This window comes from Rhizophagus irregularis, chromosome 8 (assembly GCF_026210795.1).
Source record: "Rhizophagus irregularis chromosome 8, complete sequence".
NCBI classification, from domain to species: Eukaryota; Fungi; Glomeromycota; class Glomeromycetes; order Glomerales; family Glomeraceae; genus Rhizophagus; species Rhizophagus irregularis.
The window spans coordinates 1,216,056-1,239,605 of record NC_089436.1 but is presented as its reverse complement, the minus strand read 5'-3'; the positions used below and the strand labels follow the sequence as shown (position 1 = coordinate 1,239,605).

Below are 23,550 nucleotides of genomic sequence, written 5' to 3'. Positions count from 1 at the left end.
AATGTTTATAATACTTAATAAAATTGTCCATCATTTTGAAGTGTTAAGTGATTTTAGCAATATTAAATGTTTCTTTATTACGTTTATTACCTTTTTATTACAGAAGTTCGTGAGTTGCTTATTTTCGGAACTATAATAATTGGAAGGTTGCTTATTTTCGGGGGTTGCTTAATTTCGGAACTATACGGTATATGAAAAACCACGCTAATCTACAGGGATCTCGCATTTTTTTAATATCGAAAAATTACAAAATTAATTTCAATTTATTTTACATACCTTGAGAACCGAACTGAATACCTTAGTTATATCACTAATTTTTACATATTATATTATATACATAACATCGTGTATTTTTTATTGCTAAAATTTTCTATTTATATAAAATACATGTAATTTTTTAAAATACAAAATACTAAGAATATTTTGACCAATATATTTATATGTAAATTACTTAAAATTGCGTATTTACACCTTTTTTTAAAATTGCTAAATACTGAAAATACCTGTTTATGTGATTTTATGTAAACTTTAAGATGAAGATTACTGAAACTATGTAATTGCTTATTCACAAGGTGTAGATTTTCAGGTATTACACATATTTGATAAATCTACGCATATAATCGCACAATTTAATTTCTTGATGACTTATCGTTTGTATTTGGTTTCTTGAAACAATACAATCATGATGGCTATATTCTCATTCTATATTAACCTGTATAAATACTATTTTTTTCTGCTAATTATAGAACAAAATAAATATCTTATTGTATGGTGCATATTAATGTCAACTTGTAATTAGAGATAATCTTAACGCAACTCAGACAATATATAAATGCGAAATTACATCATTGACTCCTGAAAATATTTTATAGAAAAGTAAATAACTAAATGTTATTTTGTCATTCTTAAAAGTAACTTTCAAGTTAATGTAATCAATTAATGTAGTTGATATCTATATATCTATAATTGACTGACGACTAAGATCAGTTACAATCAAGTCTTACATTGCTTCGTTTTTTACGAAAGCACTGAAGTTGGGTATTTGAAACATTTCGGCCTTCTGCATATATTGGTTTCCTAATCACAAATTCCAAATCTCTGCAAAATCCTAAATTATTTAAACACTACATGTTTATATTAAACTGCAATTTATTATAATTCATATATTATTATAGTATTATATCAATTGTTTATATACTAATTACCAATAACATTATTATAATTATTTATATGATATACAATCATTAAATTATATTACTAAAGAATTCAAAAGATTAACCATTAAATTTTAATTCGAATTCAGCCCATGCAGATTTTCATAGACCGATATTTTTATTAGGCATAGCAATAATACATTATTGATATAATAAAGTGGAGTAAAAAAATATGAGGGAGATGAAATTTTTATAGGAAAAGTTTAAATAAAGCTTATATAAAGTGGATTAGAAATAGCATAAAAATGAAAGTTAATTATTAAATACATGATCAAAACCGTCAGAACGATATCATTTTTATTGGATGTGGGGCTATATCGGTCCTGTGACCTAAAATATAATATCAAAGTAAATGAATATGTTTTACAACCCTTTGCCTAAATGTATATATATATATCACAAACATTTCATTTTGATGGATAAAAAATTTCATCTTTTAAATATGAAAGAGTAATTGTTTTAAATACCAGCAGCTTTGATCGATTGTAATATTTCTCTGGATGAAATCGTGATATTCCAGGTTATTTTTTTATTGCTGAATAAATATATCATAGAGAATTGGTAATCTTATAGAACCATATTAATTGATAGACGATAATATCGAATTAGCGACTGTGATTAAAAAGAACTTAGACGCCGGCCTATCTAATAGACAAACATTCTGAATTAGTTTTAATCTTGATTCGTACAGACCTTAATTGGGCCACTTCGGGTTCATAGGTTCATACTTCAGCTTTTTCATCCAGATTAAAACTTAGACATTACAGAATAAATTGGGTTTAAGATGTGTATTTTTTAAATAAATTTATCTACTAAGGATTGATATCGACGAAATTGATTAGGTCCAACGAACGTGATGAATATCTGAAATCCATCTTTTTTAAAAGAAAAAAGAGAGAAACACGTTTCGTTAAATCGAACTACGAAGCAGTTTGTAATATCTAACCAATAACTATGTTATTATACAGACGCCAAAGATCATGCACCATATATATATATGTAATACATGTAATACATGTATAAGAATAAATAAATAAATTTCTATAAAATTTATATTCTAATTTAATAATGTAATGTATCAAAAAAAAATACATTCAGATCTGATGTTCGATATACTGATATATATTTAAAAAACGATTTAACGATAAAATTTTGTTTTCCCACTAATATAAATATCGGTATAATTTTGATATTATTTTTCAACATATCGTCACCAGTCACCTAGTACAAATTAATACAATTACAGACTTTACAGACTTTAAAAACTATAATATAATAATTAAATTTTATTACGTATTTAATGCATGACCAGGATAAATTCTTTTACTTTAGATAAACCAGGACCCAGAAATATATATATAAGGGTCAGGTGGAGAGACTTTTTATATGAGTAGTACGCATAATTGACCCCTGATATTGAAAATCCTGCAAAAATACGCAAATAAAATTCAGACATTAAGTTATAAATTATTTTATCATGACTTTCATATTATTTATAAAACCAAATACTAATGTGAAAAAATAGGATTTACCATTTTTTCAATAATATTTTTCTAAAATTTCACTTTTTAACTCTTAGAAATTTTTTTCAATTAATACTAAATATTACAATAAATGCGATTAATGTACAGTAAATATATTATATGGATGAAAAATTCTTAATTGTACGCAAATCAAAACTTTACTCCGTCTAATTCGACGCATCTGTGTACCCTACCCCGTACAGTATATATATTTCTGGGTCCTGATAAACCAATAACCGGTCACAAGAGCAATAAGACTTGTTCCAATGATAGTTATTGCGCAAATATTAAACTTCTATTTTTATTATTAACATGTCATTTATGGTACGTGTGTGTGTAAAGTTGATCCCAAGTTGAATTTCACTGCGAAATGTCATAAAATTTTTTAAGAAAAATTATCATTATATTTTATTTATTGTGACGCCAAAATAATTTGTGTTATTATACTAAATATAAAACTATTTGCTAATGTATAACGTGTTATTATAAGTTAATTAAGTTATCTTTTACAAGTTACATACGTTAAAGAAAAATATTTAATTCGTAATCTGTCTAAAAAGTAGAGAATTTTTTGGGGGAAAGTATAAAATCATAAAATAGATCTTACATGAATTTTCTTTATCAAAAGTTGGTTTAACACCAATTTCTACATTAGTATAGAGTAAATTTTAATTTTTTGACCTTTGTATAATATCATTTAATGATGCATACACGCAAGTTAAAAGTCATATATATGGTTACACAGGAATTTGCGATTGTTACACAGGAATCTGTGAGTGTCGTACAAAAACTTCACCACATACAAAACATTTTTCATTTCTTTAGAAAAGGCACCAAACCTTAAGTAAGTATAGCCAACTAATGCATTTATATATATTTAGCTTTATATTTGAAATTATATTTAAGAAATGCATACTTGTCTATAAAGAAAAAATAACAAAGTTCACCCGATTTTTAATAGCTACTTTGCAGATTATTTCCCGCTTAATAATTTATTACATTTAATTCGTAAAGCCAATCAAAATGCGCATCACTAAATTATCAGTTAGTCAATCACTTCGAAGATTAATCAGACAATATTGCTTTATAATAGTTGACCACTAATTTGATTTCTATATTTTATTAATATTGGGTCATTATAGAAAATATGAAGTGGAAATACTCAATCAATAAATCAAGAATTTGTATATTATTATTATAAGTGTAGGTGATGAAATCACGAAAAATAAGTTAAATTAAATTAATAAATATATTAAATATATCAAATAAATCGCGTCAGTTGTAATCATGAGACTTACAATCGTCTAAACTTACAGTTTATGAACGTACATAATGTAACATCCAACCTGCGGAGGGTCTGCTAATATGGAAAAATTTAAAAGATTCGCCCAAAATTAATTATAATTTTTCCATATACGTCAAAATTGCCTCAAAAAAAATTAGAGACCAGTAGCGGGTACCTGCTGTTTACTTTGGGCAGATACCGCTGTTTACTATAGCAGGCATCCATTGTTTACTACTGCGGTCAGTACAAGGGTAACCCGCCGCATAACCCACCGATATTAACAGTATCTACCAGATTCTACCCGCTGTAAAATATGACAGACTTTTCACCAGAGTGGCTTGCCATACAAATGTCGAGTTACAATAGAGTTAACATAAATGTACAGTACATGCAATATGTCAATCAGTTTCTAAAAATATTTCCAACCCATTTTTCAAAATCGATAGGTTTCAGCAAAGAAAATCTTTGCAAACATCATTACACGTTCCATACTTTTTCCTTTTATATTAAATGATTTTTTATTCGTGACATGAATTTTTGATTAATCGGATAATTGGTGCAAAACTTAGTAATATGTTTGAGATTCGATATATGCCAAATTATAGCTTGTCAATTTGCCGAAATCCATAATCCAAACTCTTGCCAAAATCCCTACTAATACCTACGGACATATATTAAATTCCAAAAAATGCAATACAAAAAAAAACTAATTGGAGAAATGATTATAATCCAAGTATCCAACAGAATTAGCCAATAGTTTACTGGAATTCTTGCAATAGAAGAGATATTTTCTTCATCCATTACAAAATTAATTTTTCTTCCAGATTTAACATGATTATTTGTAAAATAATATACTATATATATGTTGTGCGTCAGGTGTCGATTTGCGTCAGATGACAGTCAGATACCAATTTTGAATAGTTTCTTATAAGTAAACATTTTTATTTATTAATTAAATTGTCTTTTACTTTATAAGTAAATCTGTGCATCATAATTATTTGCGTATATCCTGAAAATTTCAAGTAAATACCATTAATGCTGAATTATATATCGCAGATAATGTTATTCAAAATTTTAGCTATAATTAAACATAAAATTTTTCAGTCTTAATGTGCTTTTATTGCCTAAGTAAGTTAGTTCATCACATTTTTAATATATAATGCTAAAATTTCAACACGTTCGGATTCATATTGGTGGAAATTTCCTTCTTTAAAATATGCGTACAACGGAAACATGTCATGTATAGAGGCCTATGTATGTCTGTATAGTGATCAACGTACGGTATGTATGGTCATTTTTACCATACTGTAGGGTGGGGTGATGTGATGTATACCGGACGTTGCCATACATTGCTATACGTACATACATAGGCCTCTATACATGACATGTTTTCTATATAATCTATATTTTATGGTTTTCGATGTATTTTTATTTTCGTACAAGTTGTACAATTATAGTGCTGATCGTCTGTAACAGGTAAACATTATTAATTGTAACTGAAAACCTTACCAATTTGAGTATAGAACCATGCTTCTCTCTCTCATTTATTAAAGTTGAAGTTCACTTATTTTTATTATTTTATATTTTTTTTTCCTTTTCTCTCAAATATAAAATGGACCAGGAGGAAAATGCACTTCTTTCTCGTCCTACACAAAATTATAATACATTGAACTCATCAGAATTTGATATAAGTCCTGAAACTCCACTTCTACCAACAACTTCTTCACCTCCACAAAACCAGCGTCATCGGTTGAATGGTGGTACTGGACCAGTTTTAAGTGAAATAAAGATACCGTTAAAATTTCGATTATATTTACATGATGTACTATTACGTTTTTTACAGTTTATCCTTATCCTTGTATTTCTTTTCACTTTTTTGACTATTTTTAAATATAAAGCTATACCCGATTCAAATGATTATTCTGATATTGAATTTAATTGGAGATTTGATCCTAGATCTTATATGACTCCAATAGATAATGATTTTGGTGAATTCAATGTATTATTAGATGGTCACTCACATACAAAATTTTCTGATGGTCGAATGAACCCCGAGCAATTATTAAAATGGGCAATAGGTAAAAATATATTTTATTTAATGGATTTCTTTCTTAAATTTAAAAAAAAATTCTAAAATATTTTCTATTTCGTTCTATTTCGATACTTAATAAATAGCTAATGGATATAATGCTATAATTGTAAGTGATCACAATAATATTGAAGGTGCTTTAGAAGCCCAAAGAATTGCACGTGAAAAATATAATGATTCGATCACTGTAATACCGGCAATGGAATATAGGTAAAAAAAAAAAAAATTTAACTCTTAATTAACCTTAATTATATAAAATAAATTCATTTAACTAATTATTAATAACATTAACCTTTTTTTATTTGAATAGTTCCTGTCGACTCCATATGCAGTTTATTGGTATAAATGAAACGGTAGATGTTTTTCCAGATTTTCCTTCAGATGAAAGGTTAGAAGAAATAATAGATCATGTTCATAAATTAGGTGGTTTAGTATCTGTAAATCATATTCCATGGAGTAACAGTACTGAATGGGGATATCAAGTTGGAACGTTGCCAGAGCATCCTTCAAGAGAGAAACTTCGAGATATGGTATTCGTTATTAATTAGAATCTGAATATGTGTAATAATTGTAGTAATTTTATTAATTTTAAAAATGATATTTATCATAATAGGGAGTTGATGGATTCGAAGTAATCAATGGAGATACATTTGACTGGCAAACATATTTGTTCGTACAACAAAATAATATGTTAATGCTTACAGGATCAGATGTACATTTTCCTTCAACAGGCGCATATGCATGGACAGTTCTTAATGTTCCTAACATCACATACGAAGGAATTATGACAGAACTAAGGGCGAAGAGAACAAGTTTTTTATTTGATGCAACAGGAACGAGACCAAGAGTTTATCCAAAGAAGAACCCAGCTTATTATAATTTGTTGCCAATGACTTTACTAGCAAATTATTGGACATCATTTTATTCTGAAAGTAAAGGGATGTATAGTTTTCAATCTACTTTTTGTCATCAAAGAAAATTTGTTATGCATTGGGAAAGTTATTTTTGGTTTAGTCTCTGGTGTTTGATATTTTTTACATGTTATGAAATTGGAAGAATTTTGCTTATTAAAGGGTATGAATATTTTTCTATATGGAAATTGAAAATTGGTAATAGAAGGAGAAATGAAAATGAAGAAGAAAGGCAAGTCGATTTAGTTGATATCTAGATTTTTTTTTTAATTGTCTTATTTTTGTGTATCTTAAAATAATTAAATAAAAAAAAATGATCTTTATGACATAATACGATGAGATAAGCGTTGTGGAACTTTGTGGCTTGCTTTTTAATGCCGAATGATAAGCTGATAAGCTCAGAGATTACGTAATGGCGGTAATACATATCTCTTTTTTCTTTTAAAATATTATACAGTATATCATTCAATATGCCATGAAACAGGCAAGTGGGCTAGAACTATGCATCGACCAATTATCGATAAGGCGTCATCTTTTTTTTTTTTTAATAAAAAAAAGTGCTTAATTTTGATACGGCCCTTCTGATGGTCTGATAGTACTCTTAAGGAAATGAAAAAATTAAGAATAGGTAAGATTATATACAAACATGAGATTAATAATTAAGCAAATAAAAAAATGTATACTTTTTATTTGCACTTAATCTTACTTGAAAACAAAAAAAAGATCATCTATTAATTATGCGTAATGATATCGATTCTGATGGCCTGGGTATTTGATCAGGTCGCTACTATCAATTAATTAGAAGGGATAATATTTAAAAGATTTATCAGCGACAAAATTAAATGATCAAAGATAAGATGAATGCCAATATCATTTAACATTTGTAATATGATGTAAAATCAAGAAAATTTTTTTATATATTTCAACAATATCAGGTACATAAAAATATATATATTTTTATTTTAATTATTCTAAATCAATTTAAAATATACGAACTCACTATATCTTTTAGAACTTCTAGTATCACACGGGATACTTAATGAATATGAAGATGATTCAGGTGTATATGGCATCGGAAGGAGTCGTTTAAGAATCTGGTATTCAATCAATATTCGATGCTGGAAGAGCAATAAGTTATCTAAAGTATGTAATTATCTTAAAGTAACAATTCCTTACTTTATATTGGTATTAAAAAATCAGATCTTTCCAGAGATTAGGGAAAAATAACTTGGATGTGTTTTATAAACATCTTATATTCTTACTAACAAATGATACTTTTTAATTATTAGAAAAGTTAGCAAAATTAATAATACTGCACAACGATGTTGATTAGGTATCAGAAAACGAATCATTTGCGCAAATTCTATGAAAAGTGATAAAAAGTGAGTACGTTTTGCCATAAAACAATCTAATGTTTATGAATTAATTTTGCAATTGATACAGAACACCTTTCATTAATTAATTTACGATTTATATTTATCGCAAATTTCTATATTCCAACCATTGACCGCAAATATACCATTATATACAGAATCTCAGAAACGATTAACAGATCAGTCGAGTATTGTGGAACGATATGTTGCAATATTTTAGTTACTCATATTAGCGTCTCGATACCTTGAATTCAGATTCGTTATCATCTATAAGTTGTAATTTCGGTATATGTCCTATTATCAAGATGAATAATCAAATTTATATGATCAATTTTTAGAGATTCTAATAACAATAATATTAATTTCATATCTTTCATGCAAATTTATGTTATACCACCACTCATGTGAATATCACGGTTGCAGCCATGAAAACAATATTACTTTATGGAACGGCTAGAATAGTACGTAAGATAAACATTTGCGAAAAGGATTTAATAATTAGATCAATGGAAGGGTTACGAAACGTTTGTATAGTTAACTTTTAGCTTAAGTAATAGTTTTGCTTAGCCATTTTAATTGAATCATTTAGGCCTTTTTTCTTTTTCTAATTAGTAGTTTAATTTTAATTTAGATGAAACTAATTGTATATTTGTATTCGTATCTTAACTGTAATTTTACTAATGATTTAGTCTAAGTCAAATAAAATGTCTTTATAGCTTGTTATCTAAGCAAAAAGATGAAATAGGCTTGTTGCTACGGGTGATAAGTATCATCCAATCTATTTATATTGTGGCGAGTGATAATATTCGTTGCTTGGCAAGCCACTAACTATCATTATGATTTTGCACTATTATTGTATATCAAAATCCAATACGCACATTTCATCACTCAAAATATTTTTTATTAAATGTAGCATTAAATCTTATGGAGGGATGGTCATCAAAAGAAGAATAACGTGTAAAATTTAAAAATGAGACTTTTAAATAAAATAATTGATGTGTACCAGAAATATTCATCATATTTTAGTGAACGATAGATAAATTCATTATCATGGGTGGAGAGTTAATTCGGGATGAATACATATATATATTATTTATATGAAAGTAATAATTAGTAATAATGCAAGAACTTAATGCACGAAAGAAAATATTTTGTAAGTAAAATCAAAAGTTTTATTACTGTATTTAATTTAAAAAAATGAAAATTAAAATAAATATCTGATACATTCTTCATTTATATGTTACTATTATAGATATAAAAAATGGTTAGTTTAATTGAACTACCTCCAATTGTGTTTTATCGTTCGATTAAAAACATGAAATATGTACGTGAATATTTTTAATGACAGTTTTTTGATATTTTTAATCGATTTCAAATAAAGGATTAAAATTTCCTAAAATGAGAGATTAAAATTATTAGTTTGTTTGTTAATTCTTTTCTTTAACATTTATTATTTACCTTTTTTTTAATGACGTAGTCGATTAAAAATATTCAGGATCATCGATCTTTAGTTATAGAAAAAATATTTATAATACGGAGATATAAATAAATATTGATTTTTAATCAAACAAGAGACGACTGAGACGTCATTGCAAGGAACTTCCTAGAAAGAAATAAGAATACGTAAGCCTTTCGTTAGTATAAATTTTACGATTTTGGGGGGTATATTTGTATCTTATAATAAATAATATGATTCAAATAAACTATTAGAGAAATTTCATCCCTAAAAAATTTATCATGAACAGTTAAGAAAAATAGGTATAAGTTTAATATAACTAAATTTAGATAAATAACCTAAAATTATTTGTTAAATTTGATTTTACCCCTTTTCAGGCTCAGGGGAGGTACACAATCTTTCTTCAATGATTCTAAAATTCATTGTTTTATTACTATCGGGGCAATTCCTATACATGCGGTTTAAAAAAGTGAATTAATTATTAATTATGATTCTTCTTAATGGGAAGCCAAAGAATTATTTATAAAAAAATTTACTAAAAATATGACACGTATTTCAAAGATCCAGATTTCGGCCGATCATTAAATACGATCTCGATTTTTTCATATTCTTTACGGAAAACTAATTGATTTCAATGATTTCAATGTCAAACTACTTTTAGTTTAAACTTCATAAGTTAAATAAGTCTTACATAAATGTAAATGAAAACTACTGCGATATAAGAATGAGCTTTTACCTAAAATGTTATTTCTAATTCTTTAACTACTAAATAAAATAAATCTATTATAATTTAAAGCAATGATTGCAATTCTGTGCATGGCAGTAAAATTCTGTAAAAGGAAAAATTATAACGAATCAAAATTTCACCTTCCATATACTGATATACCAACAAATTTATTGTTATATAACAAATTACGGCATCAATTATTAATTGTTAAGCCCGATATAATAATATTAATAATGTTAGTTACATAATAATTCTTTTACTACTTGTTGATTTATCAGAATTCTCTTAAATTATAATTATGTATGAAGCAAATTTTTTTATTTAAACACTCGTTTTTCAAAAATAATTTGGTAAGTACAAATTTTTAGAAAATTTGAGCCGACCAATCGTGTTTTACTCCGCAGTAGATTAGAATTTATTTTTTACATAGATTTTTTAATTTTAAAACATAAAATAAGTATGATTATTCGTATCTTGACGAATTTATGGGAATACTTTTCTGAAGGGATATTGTAGAGATTTTAATGTACAATTATTTTGTTCACAATTAACGCTAAACTTTCCTTTAATATTTATAATATATTTGTTTATATTTAAATTAATTTGCGTTTTCTCGTCATTCATGTTTGTATGGAAAAATTATTTTTCACTTATCGTTATTATTACTTTTATCGAATACTACTTATATGTAACATTAAAATTGATTTATATACTGTATATAAGCCGACACAATTTTCGTTTCCTATTTTTTAAAACGATACTTTGACGCAAATATTATTTAATATTCGTTTGAAATTTTATTTACATATTGATTTTTTTTTAGAAACAAATTGGCAACTATTCTTTATCATGTGCAACAAATTATTTATTATTTTGCATTACTCCTTGGTTTCTCACCCTTTTTTTATATTTGCTTGTTGATCGGATGATTTTTCCGGCTCCCCCCCCCCTAAATAAATTAAAGGGATTTGTTTTTACCCTATTATTAAGCAAATTACGTAATGTGATCGTCAAGAAGGGGTTTTTTTTTTATAAAGAGAACCCATTAATTTTTTTAAAAAAACACTATGATTTTTAAATCATAGTGTTTTTTTAAATGGATTATAATACTGAATCTTCGTTTCGTTCACTGAGCCCTTCTAGATCTCAAAATGAATCTCAATCTTACGGTAATTGTTCAGAATGTAAACAAAAACGAACTGCAGTAGCATGGTGTAAAAATTGCGATATAGCGATTTTGAAAGAAAATTTTTGTAGCTGGACCAGCGGAAATTCTATAATTGATAAATTTATAAGGGATACTCAATTAAGTGCTAATGAAAATATAGACCACCTCGAATGGATTGAATTTGATCAATTTGATTTAGTTGAGAATATTAATAAGCGAGGTGCCTTTAGTTCAATTTATTCGGCAGTTTGGATGGAAGGTCCAAGATGGAATTTAGATGAAGAAGCCGAAGTATGGAATCGTAATGGCCCAATTAAGGTTGTATTGAAACGTTTGGATAATTCTCAAAATATGAGTCAAGAATTTATAAATCAAGTAAGTACATAAAATAAAAGTATCTTATTAACGAATTTTGAGATTGATCTGCTGTCAATCTCAAAATTGATTATATATTCAAATGTCCTTTTATATCTAGAAATAAATTATAAATTATGCATTAATTGCCCCATAAAATTCTACCTGGATGGGATATTAATTTTATCCTTTGAAGCTTATCATTATAGTTTAATAAACTATGATAAGCTCGCGAATTAAATTGATATCCCACCATTGGTGAATGAACTTAATAAAATTAGATGATTAAGTCCTTTCATAGAATGTATAAATTATTAATGCATAATTGGTATAGCCAGAATAACAAACACTGGATATAAACATTTCTCCGGATCTTCAGTAGATCAAATATAAACAATTATGCTACGTTAAAACCTAGATGCATTTAATTAATCTATTTATATTACAAACAATAGAATATATATTAATATTATGTTTTTCTTTGTTTTTTTCTCTGCTTTTTTTTAAAAAAATTTATAATTTACTCAAAAAAAGTTATACAAATACCACAAATGTTTACAAAATGGAGCACTTGCGGATTGTTTTGGTATAACAAAAGATCCAACTTCGTGTTATATGTTCGTTATAAGATATTACAAAAATGGAAATTTATATTCGTATCTCGATGAAACTATGGGAATTCTCTGCTGGAGAGATATTGTAGATATGTTGTGGTCAATCTCTGCGGGCCTCCATGTTATTCATGAGCATAATCTCGTTCATGGACATTTACATGGAGGAAATGTATTAGTTGAAAACGAAATGGACTCAATTGATACTAAAATCACGGATACTGGATTACACGGACCTTTTGATAAACAAATGCCATCACAACACGTGTATGGCGTGATACCTTTTGTTGCACCAGAGGTCTTTAATGGAAATACACCGACCAAAGAATCTGATATCTATAGCCTTGGTATGATCATGTGGATGTTATCAGCTGGTGTACGTCCTTATCACGATAAACCTCATGATTCACAACTTATACAAGAAATCTGCTCAGGATTAAGACCAAATGTTATTAGTGGAACTCCACCTGTTTTCGCTAGATTAATGTTACAATGTTTAGATGCTGATCCATCGAAGAGACCGACAGCATCCCAACTTTACGAATGGTTAGGCAATTGGGTTACAGCAATTTGTGACGACCCCGATCCGTCCGATTTATCTAATCAATTTGATGTCGCAGAAGAAACTAAATTCGCAAATTTAGATAAATTAAAGTTTAATAATACACCGTGTCATGAAAATGCTATTTATTTTAGTCGTCCATTAGATTCTATTATCAATAATGAGTCTTCCTCTACGCCATTTTTCTTTGGGAAAATGTGAATGCATAAATATCGTCATCTAATCCTAATCGAATTAAAATAGAGAGTATCTATTTATCGTACAATAAGTTTGTTTACCAAACAATTTTAATTTCGTATCGTGTTTATAAGCATTAAAAATTTAAATTAACGTTCAAAAACTCCATTAATTTTAAATTCAATTCGTTACCAACCTCTTTTTTTTTCGAAATCGCAAATTTGTTTTTATAGTAACTATCCCTTTTCTTTTGTGCCTTTTTACTAAGATTTTATAAGTTTTTTTTTACTTATGCAAAATATATGATATATATGATAATAAATTATGTTTAAAATAAGAAAATACCTACCGGAGGGAAATTCCCTCCCCTAATATTTATTAGAGTTAGGGTTCATTTTTGTTAATTAATCTGGAGACAGAGAAATTTTTTGTTATTAAAAATCCTATTCGTCACCCCATTATTCGTCACGGGAGGAATTTCCCTCCGGTTAAAATTAGGAATTTTCTTAAAATAATATTAAGAAACAAATTCGTGCTATAAAAAATGGGGCTTGTCTTTGGGGTGGCGTGATGTCATATAAAGTGTTAGTTTGCATAGATTCGACAGCTAACAAGAGTAGGCCCACTTATAAATATTCTGTTATGCAAACTGAATTTCTTTATCTTCGCCCTTTCTTGACTTTCATAAAAAGTGCCCTTTTTTTATCGATTTGGTTACATTGTAGAAAGAAAAAGAGTCACCAATTTTTTATTGTAAATTGATTTTTTGAGGGACTCTCCCTTTGATTTTCATTGTTAATTAATTTTATGTGATACACTATTTAATTAGTATTTATATTATCGGAATTATTCAACTCCAAATAGGAAACTTTATTTGTAATCATTGCATAATTATTACTTACATATTAAGAAACAATGTAAAACGGATATTAAATACTAAAATGTTTAGAATTTTCTTTTAGTCATTGCATATTACGTAAGTTATCCTATACAATGGACTTCCAAATCAGCGCTATAGTTATTGTATAATTGGGTGTTCCTTTTTTTTTCTTTGTGAAAAAGAAACAAAGAAAATATTTTTCAAACAAATATAACAAATCAAATTTTTTTCTAAATATTAAATTTCTTTTTAAACAATACATGTGATAATACGAACATAAAAAGTACTAATTAAAACCTATATCATTACTAAATTTGAAACAATCCATAAATTTAATTCTTCATTTAATTAATGTATTATTACTTTAATATTATCCTACATTAAAAATGAGTCTCTATATGTAAATTAATTCAAAAATAATTCCTTATCTGTTATTATAGTACTATTTAAGTATAGATTTTCAATGGATCATTGGATATGTAGCAATTTAGGGGCTTAAAAATGTCAATTCGGTTTGACATCTCGGGATTATCATTATCACGCCACATAAAGTATGTGACATTTTATGCAAGCGACAAATAGAGATCAGACCACAAAAAAATATTCTAAGTCGCAGAGATATTAAAATATAAACAACGCGACCACCTCTATCACGTGACCTTGTGACAAATCATCACCTGCACTACTTGAGATGGTAAGATGGTGCGTTACATACGTCGCCTATCTGTGGTAAGATTTACCTACTTCGTTACACAAAACTGACATAATTGTTTAATAATCATTATCTAAGATTACATCCAATGAAGTTTAACGGACGGCAGTGCTTTCTAAAAAAGGCTCGTGGAAAAAACGCATAATAGTATTTGTGCATTGCTGATTGATATTGGACAGAATTTTAATTTCGTACTAATTACAAAAACTATAAGAAAAAGCTCAAATAAAAGAGTGCGTTAAGCAATGAAAATTTTCATTTAGAAAAAAATTAATTCGTGATCCAACGAGTCAACTGCAAGCGATCGGAAAATATATAAATATTATGCATTAAAATATGTTGGTATTGAATGGGTTTACATAAAGAGCATTACTTAAGAAATGAAAATCGAGTATTACCAATGATCGACATAATTTTGTACCGTTGACTTACGGATCACGAATTAAAATATATTCTGAATTTGTGCTCGAATATATTATTTAATACATATTTAATGCATATAAATTTATCAATATTATCTAAATAATATCGGCTTTTTTTATCAATTGATATATCGTACACGGAATTGCATATGCTTATTGGTGTGTTTTTTGAAGCACCAAAAAATTTTAAATCAATTATGATAATCTTTTTTTGATATTATTTATCAAACACTTAACTCAATAGCTTGTGATGTTAATTAATTTTCATTTTTTTTTAATTATCCTTATTGGAAGCAGTAGCTTTATTAGGAAAACATTTCTATACTAACACCAGCAGAATCCAGTGAGTATGTAGGTAGTAACCCCTGAAACAAGAACCCCATTTCCGGTATTGAATAATTATAATATAATATAAAAAATAAAAATAAAAATAACAAAATTAAATAAACTATGAATATAACATAAAATTATAACCAATATAATCTATAAATTAAAATCTAAAATCAGAATTAATAAACAACAATTTAAACTAATATCAAACTCAAAATAAAAATTAGATCTGCTTAAATCGTTCCTTCGTGTTATAGGAGGAGGTTTATCTGTAGAGTAAGTTCCGACGCATTGTCCAGGGTGGCGATTCATCATTATCATTTCCTATATATGGATCAGCTCTGGTTACTGACGTTTTGACGTTTGGATTTGTGTGTAATGAATGTTGTTAGCCTTATCCCATTCGAAGTGCGATTACATCTAGTGACCTAAAGTTGAGATCGGGTCAGCTGTATTAATTTCAAGAGGAAGTCTAGAACAGAAGTTTATAGACTGGGAACGGGTCAGTTTGAGAAAATTAATTTTCATTAATTTCGATCATAATAATCTTTACTTACGTATCGTTCACGTTGCACCAACAAATAAAATACGTGATCAAATGCTCGATCAATCAGAAATAAACAACTAAATTGCGAATGAGAGTGTATAAACAAGCATAATCTTACACCAATCTTAAGCAAAATAGCAATAGTTCATTTATCTGCTTTTCTTTTCGACATCATTTAATGAGGTGTGGTTCATTACTTCATTTCACTGACTATGTATAAACATAATGGCCGGAGTTATGCCGTAATGTGGGCCAGGTGTTTAGTAATTGTCACATATCGTGTGTCGGTGAAACGAATGCGTCCCCACACCATTTACTATATTACAATATTTGGCAAAAAATCTAATACTCTAATTACTGTATAAATGTATACTTAAGACCTGATTATTCTTATTTATCGTCAAATAAACGAATCATCATCATGAACGTATTTATAAAGTCCAATAAAATGATCCTTTTCCTTTGGTAAACAATTACTAATTTATTCAATAATTTATTAATCCGATATCCAAATTCTTTTTATCGTTTTAAAACTATGTGCTGAAGACTAAGGAAGCTTATAGCAATATAGCATGAAAAAGCACGTAAATACACGTCTATGAATTATAATTTATTTATGAAAGAAAATTAAATTACTTTCACTAACACTTTAGAAGTAAAATATGAAAATTGAAACAACATATATTTATTAAGCAGTTATTGTTTTATGCGCACGGAAATAATATTATAATCTTGCATACATCATGAAACTTAAGAAGCAGGAATTATTGAAAGAAATAAGTTAGAACAAGTGGAATTATTGCTTTTAAATGTGTTGTCATTTATCAACAAGATATTGAACGAGAGGAAAGATGCAATACTAACGAAACTTAGCGAAACCTTTCAAAATTTTTTTTATAATTATTAGTATAAAATATTAGTTTTTAATTAAATTATATAACCTCGAACATAATGAGAAGATGAGATTTATTTAAAATATCTAAATATGAATGCAATGTTGTGTCTGGCGAAGCGTGACTGTACGGTCATATACTAATTGTGTTAACCCTGCAATTTCCTACCTTCCTTTCTTCCGATTTCTTTTTTTGAATAAGCTAGTTGTACCCCGTTTCCTTTTTTTCGATTATTGATTATACACTTTTTATATGTATCACCTTTCTATTCTTCGATTTTATTTGTATCACTTTGATTTTATCAATATATTTTCCCCCTTTTATTTTTTTCACTATTAAGCAATGAGACAGACTTTAACCAGTGATAGCAAAGTGACCCAAATGACATCAAATGATCTAAGTCATTAGTCATGTGTCATTTGGGTCATTTCGAGGTTAAATGTCAAATGACCTTAGCCATTTGAAAATTAAATCATAATTTGGGCCGAAATTATTTACACAATTTCAATTTTCGTCAGATGCAATATATCACGTGACATTATAAATTTGTAATTCTGGCCGGCTTCATAAGTTTGGCCTAAATCACAACATTATATTTGAATGACTCAAATGGCAAATGACCTCAGATGACCAGGTCATTCAAAGGTCCATTTGTCATTTGATCAAATGATCTGGTCATTTGCCATCACTGCTTTTAACAGTTCTCGTTTTCCTATCAAACGTACAGTGAAGGTGTACGATATTAACGTACGAATTGGCCCGAGTTTAGGAGTTATGCACTTGCACGTGATAGCGTTAAAGTTAATTCCCGCCAGTTCGTACTTTAATATCGTACACCCTCACTGTACATTAAGGAACCCCATCATACACTAACTCGTAAAATTTTACAAGCAACTTTCTAGATCCAAATCATTTGCTGTATCAGCATCAATATAGAAGTTATTTTGATGAATGTGGTCGTATTGCTCAAGTGCCAGTCAATATTGGATATTAGTAAATTGAATAACGACTTTAAACTTAGTTTAAACAATTTGTAAGTTATGTAATATCATTGATATGCAATGAATTTATATTAAAAAGTAACGCAGTAAACAGGTTGAAATAAAAAAAAATATCAGCCGATGTTTGATATTTGAATTTTATTCTTAAAAATTCCCGATTATTAAATAATAAATCATAACTGATAATGTCATCGTAAAGTAAATTATTACCACCTCAAAAATTTTTTAAATAAAAAGTGTTTGTGATTTCAATTTTCCGATTATATGTCTTTTCATAAAAATCTTAAGATTGTCGGCATAATTACATAAAAAAAAATAATAATAATAGCTTAAAATGTTACTATCAAATGGTGTTCGAATTTTGGTTCTAGGAAAAAAAAATCCGATTTATACAATAAAATAAACGAGTATTGATAAATAAATGAAATTCCCGATTGTGTGAATATACGTTAAATGAAATAAATCAATTTACGAAATTGTAATTTCTCTAAATATAAATAAAGAATTGTTTAACGTAATTAATGTATGTGTAAATTTACGAAAAAAATAGTAATATGGTAATTTTATAGCTTAAAAAATTCAATACTGAATAATGATGGAATCTAACGGACGGCTAAAATAGATGGCTTTTTTATGACATAATAAAGACCGAAGACTTAACTTTTCCAAATTTGCGAATGGAACTTCGGTATCATCAAACTGATTTGATAAACCGGAAACCCAATCTCCTAAACATTTGAAAATTTGGGATACCGTAGGTCTACTTGATGGACTAGCAATTAAACATTGTAGCATTAATTTAGAGAAAGCTGAGGGGGTTCCACAAACAACGCTTGGTCTTAAGCCTGAGCAAATTTGTTGTATGAGTTGTGAATCATGAGGTCTGTCACAATAAGGACGTACCCCAGCTGATAGCATCCACATGATCATACCAAAACTATAGATATCAGATTCTTTGGTTGGTATATTTCCATCAAATATTTCTGGAGAAACGAAGGGTATTACACCATAAATTTGCGCTATTTGTTTGTTAACAGGTCCGTGTAATCCAGTATCAGCGATTTTAGCATGAATTGAATTCATTTTTCTTTCAATTAATATATTTCCTCCGTGTAAGTGTCCATGAATAAGACCAGATTCATGAATAACATTGAGACCTGCGGATATTGACAATAACATATCTACAATATCTCTCCAGCAAAGGGCTCCCATGGATTCGTCAAGATACGAATATAAATTCCCACTTTCATAATATCTCATAACGAACATGTAACATGATGTCGGATCTTTAGTTACGCCAAAGTAATCTGCGAGTGCTCCATTTTGCACACATTTGTAATATCTATATAACTTTTTTTTGATTGAAAAGTTAGGAGATGCTGACCAATATTGACTTATTGACTTCCACAGTATAAACAACCTGAATTTCGCTTGGTGACAGATTTATACTTACTTGGTTTACAAATTCTTGACTGATATTCTGAGAATTGTCTAATCGTTTTAGGATGACCTTAATGGGACCATTGTGAGTCCAAACTTCGGCCTCTTCATCCAGATTCCATCTGGGCCCTTCCATCCATATTGCGGAATAAATTGAACTGAAAGCACCTCGTTTATTAATATTTTCGATCAATTCAAATTGGTCAAAATCAATCCATTCAAGATAGTCCATACTCTCATTAGCGTTTAGTTGAGTATGCCTAATAAATTCATCTATATTTGGATTTTCGCTGGTCCAACTGCGGAAATTTTCTTTTAAGAATGCAATATCGCAATTTTTACACCATAATACCGCAGTTCGTTGTCGTTTGCAATTAGTACAATTGTCATATAAACCTTCTAAAGTCATAATTTATCTCGATTAAAAAGCGTGTCAGGTTAAAAGAAACGGTTATAAATTTTTTAAAATTTTTTATTTTAATAAATGAAAGGAAAATTCTAATTATTTAAATACTTTTCAACTTATAAATAAGTAATATATATACTTCTGTTAACTATTTTTGGCAATTAGTAATCATATGCATATGTTAATTGTATTTTTTATAGGGAACATTTTTTTGATAAGTAAATTATTTATATTACACAAAATAATTATTCTGAAAATGTATATTACTCCAGTAAAAGCATATGTGAGAGTTTATCTAATTAAATAACATTCGTGTTACCAAGCAGCTTTTCGAGTCTAACTTACTTTAAGCTTAAAACTGAATTTAAATTATTTCAATTCAAAAAGAATTATCAATTTTTAAAAAAGGAATGAATTTTTTTTTATAAATATAAAAATTTGAACATCAATTTCACTGTAAATACAGTATTACCTAAGGTTATAAATACAAAAAAATTTATTTCATATATAATTTTCTCTTAAGTTCAAAATAATAAATCAGGAATCCGTCTCGTGGATTGTAAAAATATAAATAAATAAATAAATAAATAAATAATAAATATTTATAGACTACAAAATTATAGATATCACAAAAATAATACTTGAAATTACTTTGGTATATATGGTTAAAACTTACTGTTCTGGAGAAAAAGTTACTCAAAGAGTATTTTTTGCCCAAAGAAATATTGCGTGGGCCTTAATGTAATTCACATATACACATTATAATAATTCCGAAAGGGCTGCAAGCTGTACAAATTTAGATCGATCGGCAATTGTAGAATGTAACCCAATTACTATATTTGTATTAAAATAAAGGGTTACTCTATACATATTAATTTATCAAACATTACCGAATACATGTAAATAAATAGTCTTGTTTTAGGTAAGCTAATTGATCAAAAAGAAAGTATGATAATAAATATTTAAAATTCAAGCATCGCATCTCGGAAAAATGATCGATATTTAATTTCCGGCAACGTAAATCCGTAGAGTTTATATTATGTAAGATAAACAAAACAATACTATGATATAAATATTTATCATAACTTTAGCGAAAATTTAGATTATCAAATAGAATTTCATCTAGAATTTCATTGGTCGTATAAATTGCAGTATATGATTTATTAAAAAAAAGAAAACGATTTTTAATTAAAATTATTATTAGATCAAAATATGAATTTAATAAAGCCCTGTTGGAAAAGTTATAGTGAATTAAAAATTTATTGTGTTACGAAAAAAAAAATTTCATGCTTTTTGAATCATATGAATTGGCAAATTTTATCAATCTATGAATTATTATGTGCTAAAAATATCTTGACGAATATGTTATTAAATGAATTTACTTTCTTTTTTAAAAACGGGAGCATAATTCCTTTTAATCTTTTATATCTTTATATCTTTATATATTTCTTTATTTGTTGTCATTGATTTCATTGATTGATTATTGATTGATAATCTTAAAAGTAAATATTTGTATTTACAATGAAAAAAAAGTAAGTTACACAAATACGTCATATTTGATAGATGATCTCATTGTCGAGCTGTGATTATCTAATGATTAAAGTACTCTTATGTAAAATTAAAAGTATTATATAATTTATAATATATTTATTACTTATAAATAGGTAGTAATTTTTATAATGTAAAAATTCAAAATTCAAAATTTTGAATTTTTACAAGTAATTCTCAAACTGGAGCACCCTTTGGACCCGTGTTTTAGGTCTCAAAAAATTATCTCAAACGCTGATTATGGTGAATGTCAAGATTGTCAAAAACAACGAACTGCGGTATCATGGTGTAAAAATTGCGATATTGCATTTTTGAAAGAAAATTTCCATAATTGGACTAGTGGAAATTTCTTAATAGATAAATTTATTAGAGATACCCAACTAAATGCAAATGAGAGTATGGACTATCTTGAATGGATTGATTTTGACCAATTTGAATTGATCGAAAATATTAATAAACGAGGTGCTTTCAGTTCAATTTATTCCGCAATATGGATGGAAGGGCCTAGATGGAATCTAGATGAAGAGGCCGAAGTTTGGACTCGCAATGGTCCCATTAAGGTCATCCTAAAACGATTAGACAATTCTCAGAACATCAGTCAAGAATTTGTAAACCAAGTAAGTAATATCTCTTATTCGTCAACTTGTCAATGAAGTAATAAGTGATATTTAATTATTGGTTGGTTTGTTAGGATGACGTATCTTTTGTTGTACCGATTTTTTTTCTGTAATACAACAATTTATACATGGGGGAAGTGATTATTTCAAATAGTTCGGCATTAAGGCGGCGTAATGGAGAAATATATTACCGAATTTTTGTTCGAAGATTCATATGAAAATAGTACTACACCAGCATTACACCGGTGTAATGCCGAATTGGTGTAATGTCGTAATATTTCGGTATGACTTGAACCTAATTCACCCCATGTATAAAATTACAGCATTAAAATATCCTTTCAACCAATGTGTTTGTTACTTTATTAAATATGGGGCACAAATTAATGCAATAGAACTATAGACTTAAAATAGTTTTTTATAGTACCAAAATTAATTTCAAAATTTATATTGCTATTTTTATGATCACGCACTTTTTACTTATTCTTTTTTCTTTTATTTTATAGTTATACAGATATCACAAATGTTTACAAAGTGGAGCACTAACAGATTGTTTTGGTATGACAAAAGATCCAACATCAAGTTACATGTTCGTTATAAGATATTACAAAAATGGAAATTTATATTCGTATCTCGATGAAACTATGGGAATTCTATGCTGGAAAGATATCGTAGAAATGCTATGGTCAATATCAGCTGGTCTTAATTTTATTCATGAATATAATCTCGTTCATGGTCATTTACATGGAGGAAATATTTTAGTTGAAAATGAGCTGGATTCAATTGATGCTAAAATCACAGATACGGGATTACACGGACATGCTAATGGAAAAATATCACAAAATTACGGTGTAATTCCATTTGTTGCTCCAGAGATCTTTGATGGAAATACACCAACCAAAGAATCTGATATCTATAGTTTTGGCATGATTATGTGGATGTTATCAGCTTGTGTGCGTCCTTATTGTGATAGACCTCATGATTCACAACTTATACAAGAGATTTGTTCGGGAACCAGACCGAATATAGTCAATGGAACTCCACCTGTTTTCTCCAGTTTAATGTTAAAATGTTTAGATGCGAATCCATCAATTAGACCAACAGCATCTCAACTTTACGAATGGTTAGGAAATTGGGTTACAGCAATATGCGACGATCCCGAACAATCAGATTTATCTGATCAATTTGATGTCGCAGAAGAAACTAAATTCGCAAATTTAGATAAATTAAAGTTTAATATTACACCATGTCACGAAAATGCCATCTATATTAGTCGTCCATTAGATTCCATTGGTGTATATTACTGA

The 23,550-nt window shown here is 27.9% G+C and overlaps 5 protein-coding genes across 5 annotated transcripts; 4 read left to right on the top strand and 1 right to left on the bottom strand.

The window, feature by feature from the left end:
• Window positions 1–5,634: 5,634 nt before the first annotated feature.
• Window positions 5,635–7,279, top strand: OCT59_028156 (uncharacterized protein; the record flags this gene model as incomplete). Its single annotated transcript, XM_025313159.2, has 4 exons — window positions 5,635–6,100; window positions 6,198–6,321; window positions 6,422–6,641; window positions 6,725–7,279. The coding sequence occupies 4 exons, from the start codon at window positions 5,635–5,637 to the stop codon at window positions 7,277–7,279; spliced, it is 1,365 nt and encodes a 454-aa protein (XP_025187938.1).
• A 1,108-nt stretch (window positions 7,280–8,387) lies between these two features.
• On the top strand, window positions 8,388–8,940 carry OCT59_028155 (uncharacterized protein; the record flags this gene model as incomplete). The annotated part of the gene is made up of 4 exons (XM_066147107.1): window positions 8,388–8,404; window positions 8,554–8,578; window positions 8,629–8,680; window positions 8,819–8,940. The coding sequence occupies 4 exons, from the start codon at window positions 8,388–8,390 to the stop codon at window positions 8,938–8,940; spliced, it is 216 nt and encodes a 71-aa protein (XP_065993854.1).
• A 2,702-nt stretch (window positions 8,941–11,642) lies between these two features.
• On the top strand, window positions 11,643–13,787 carry OCT59_028154 (uncharacterized protein). Its single transcript, XM_025324090.2, has 2 exons — window positions 11,643–12,121; window positions 12,635–13,787. The coding sequence occupies exons 1-2, from the start codon at window positions 11,675–11,677 to the stop codon at window positions 13,472–13,474; spliced, it is 1,287 nt and encodes a 428-aa protein (XP_025187937.2). The 5' UTR covers window positions 11,643–11,674; the 3' UTR covers window positions 13,475–13,787.
• A 5,817-nt stretch (window positions 13,788–19,604) lies between these two features.
• Window positions 19,605–20,084, bottom strand: OCT59_028153 (uncharacterized protein; the record flags this gene model as incomplete). The annotated part of the gene is made up of 1 exon (XM_025329188.2): window positions 19,605–20,084. One exon carries the CDS (start codon window positions 20,082–20,084, stop codon window positions 19,605–19,607), a length of 480 nt encoding a protein of 159 aa, XP_025187936.2.
• Window positions 20,085–21,602: 1,518 nt separating this feature from the next.
• On the top strand, window positions 21,603–23,550 carry OCT59_028152 (uncharacterized protein; the record flags this gene model as incomplete). The annotated part of the gene is made up of 3 exons (XM_025329968.2): window positions 21,603–21,613; window positions 21,841–22,246; window positions 22,750–23,550. 3 exons carry the CDS (start codon window positions 21,603–21,605, stop codon window positions 23,548–23,550), a joined length of 1,218 nt encoding a protein of 405 aa, XP_025187935.1.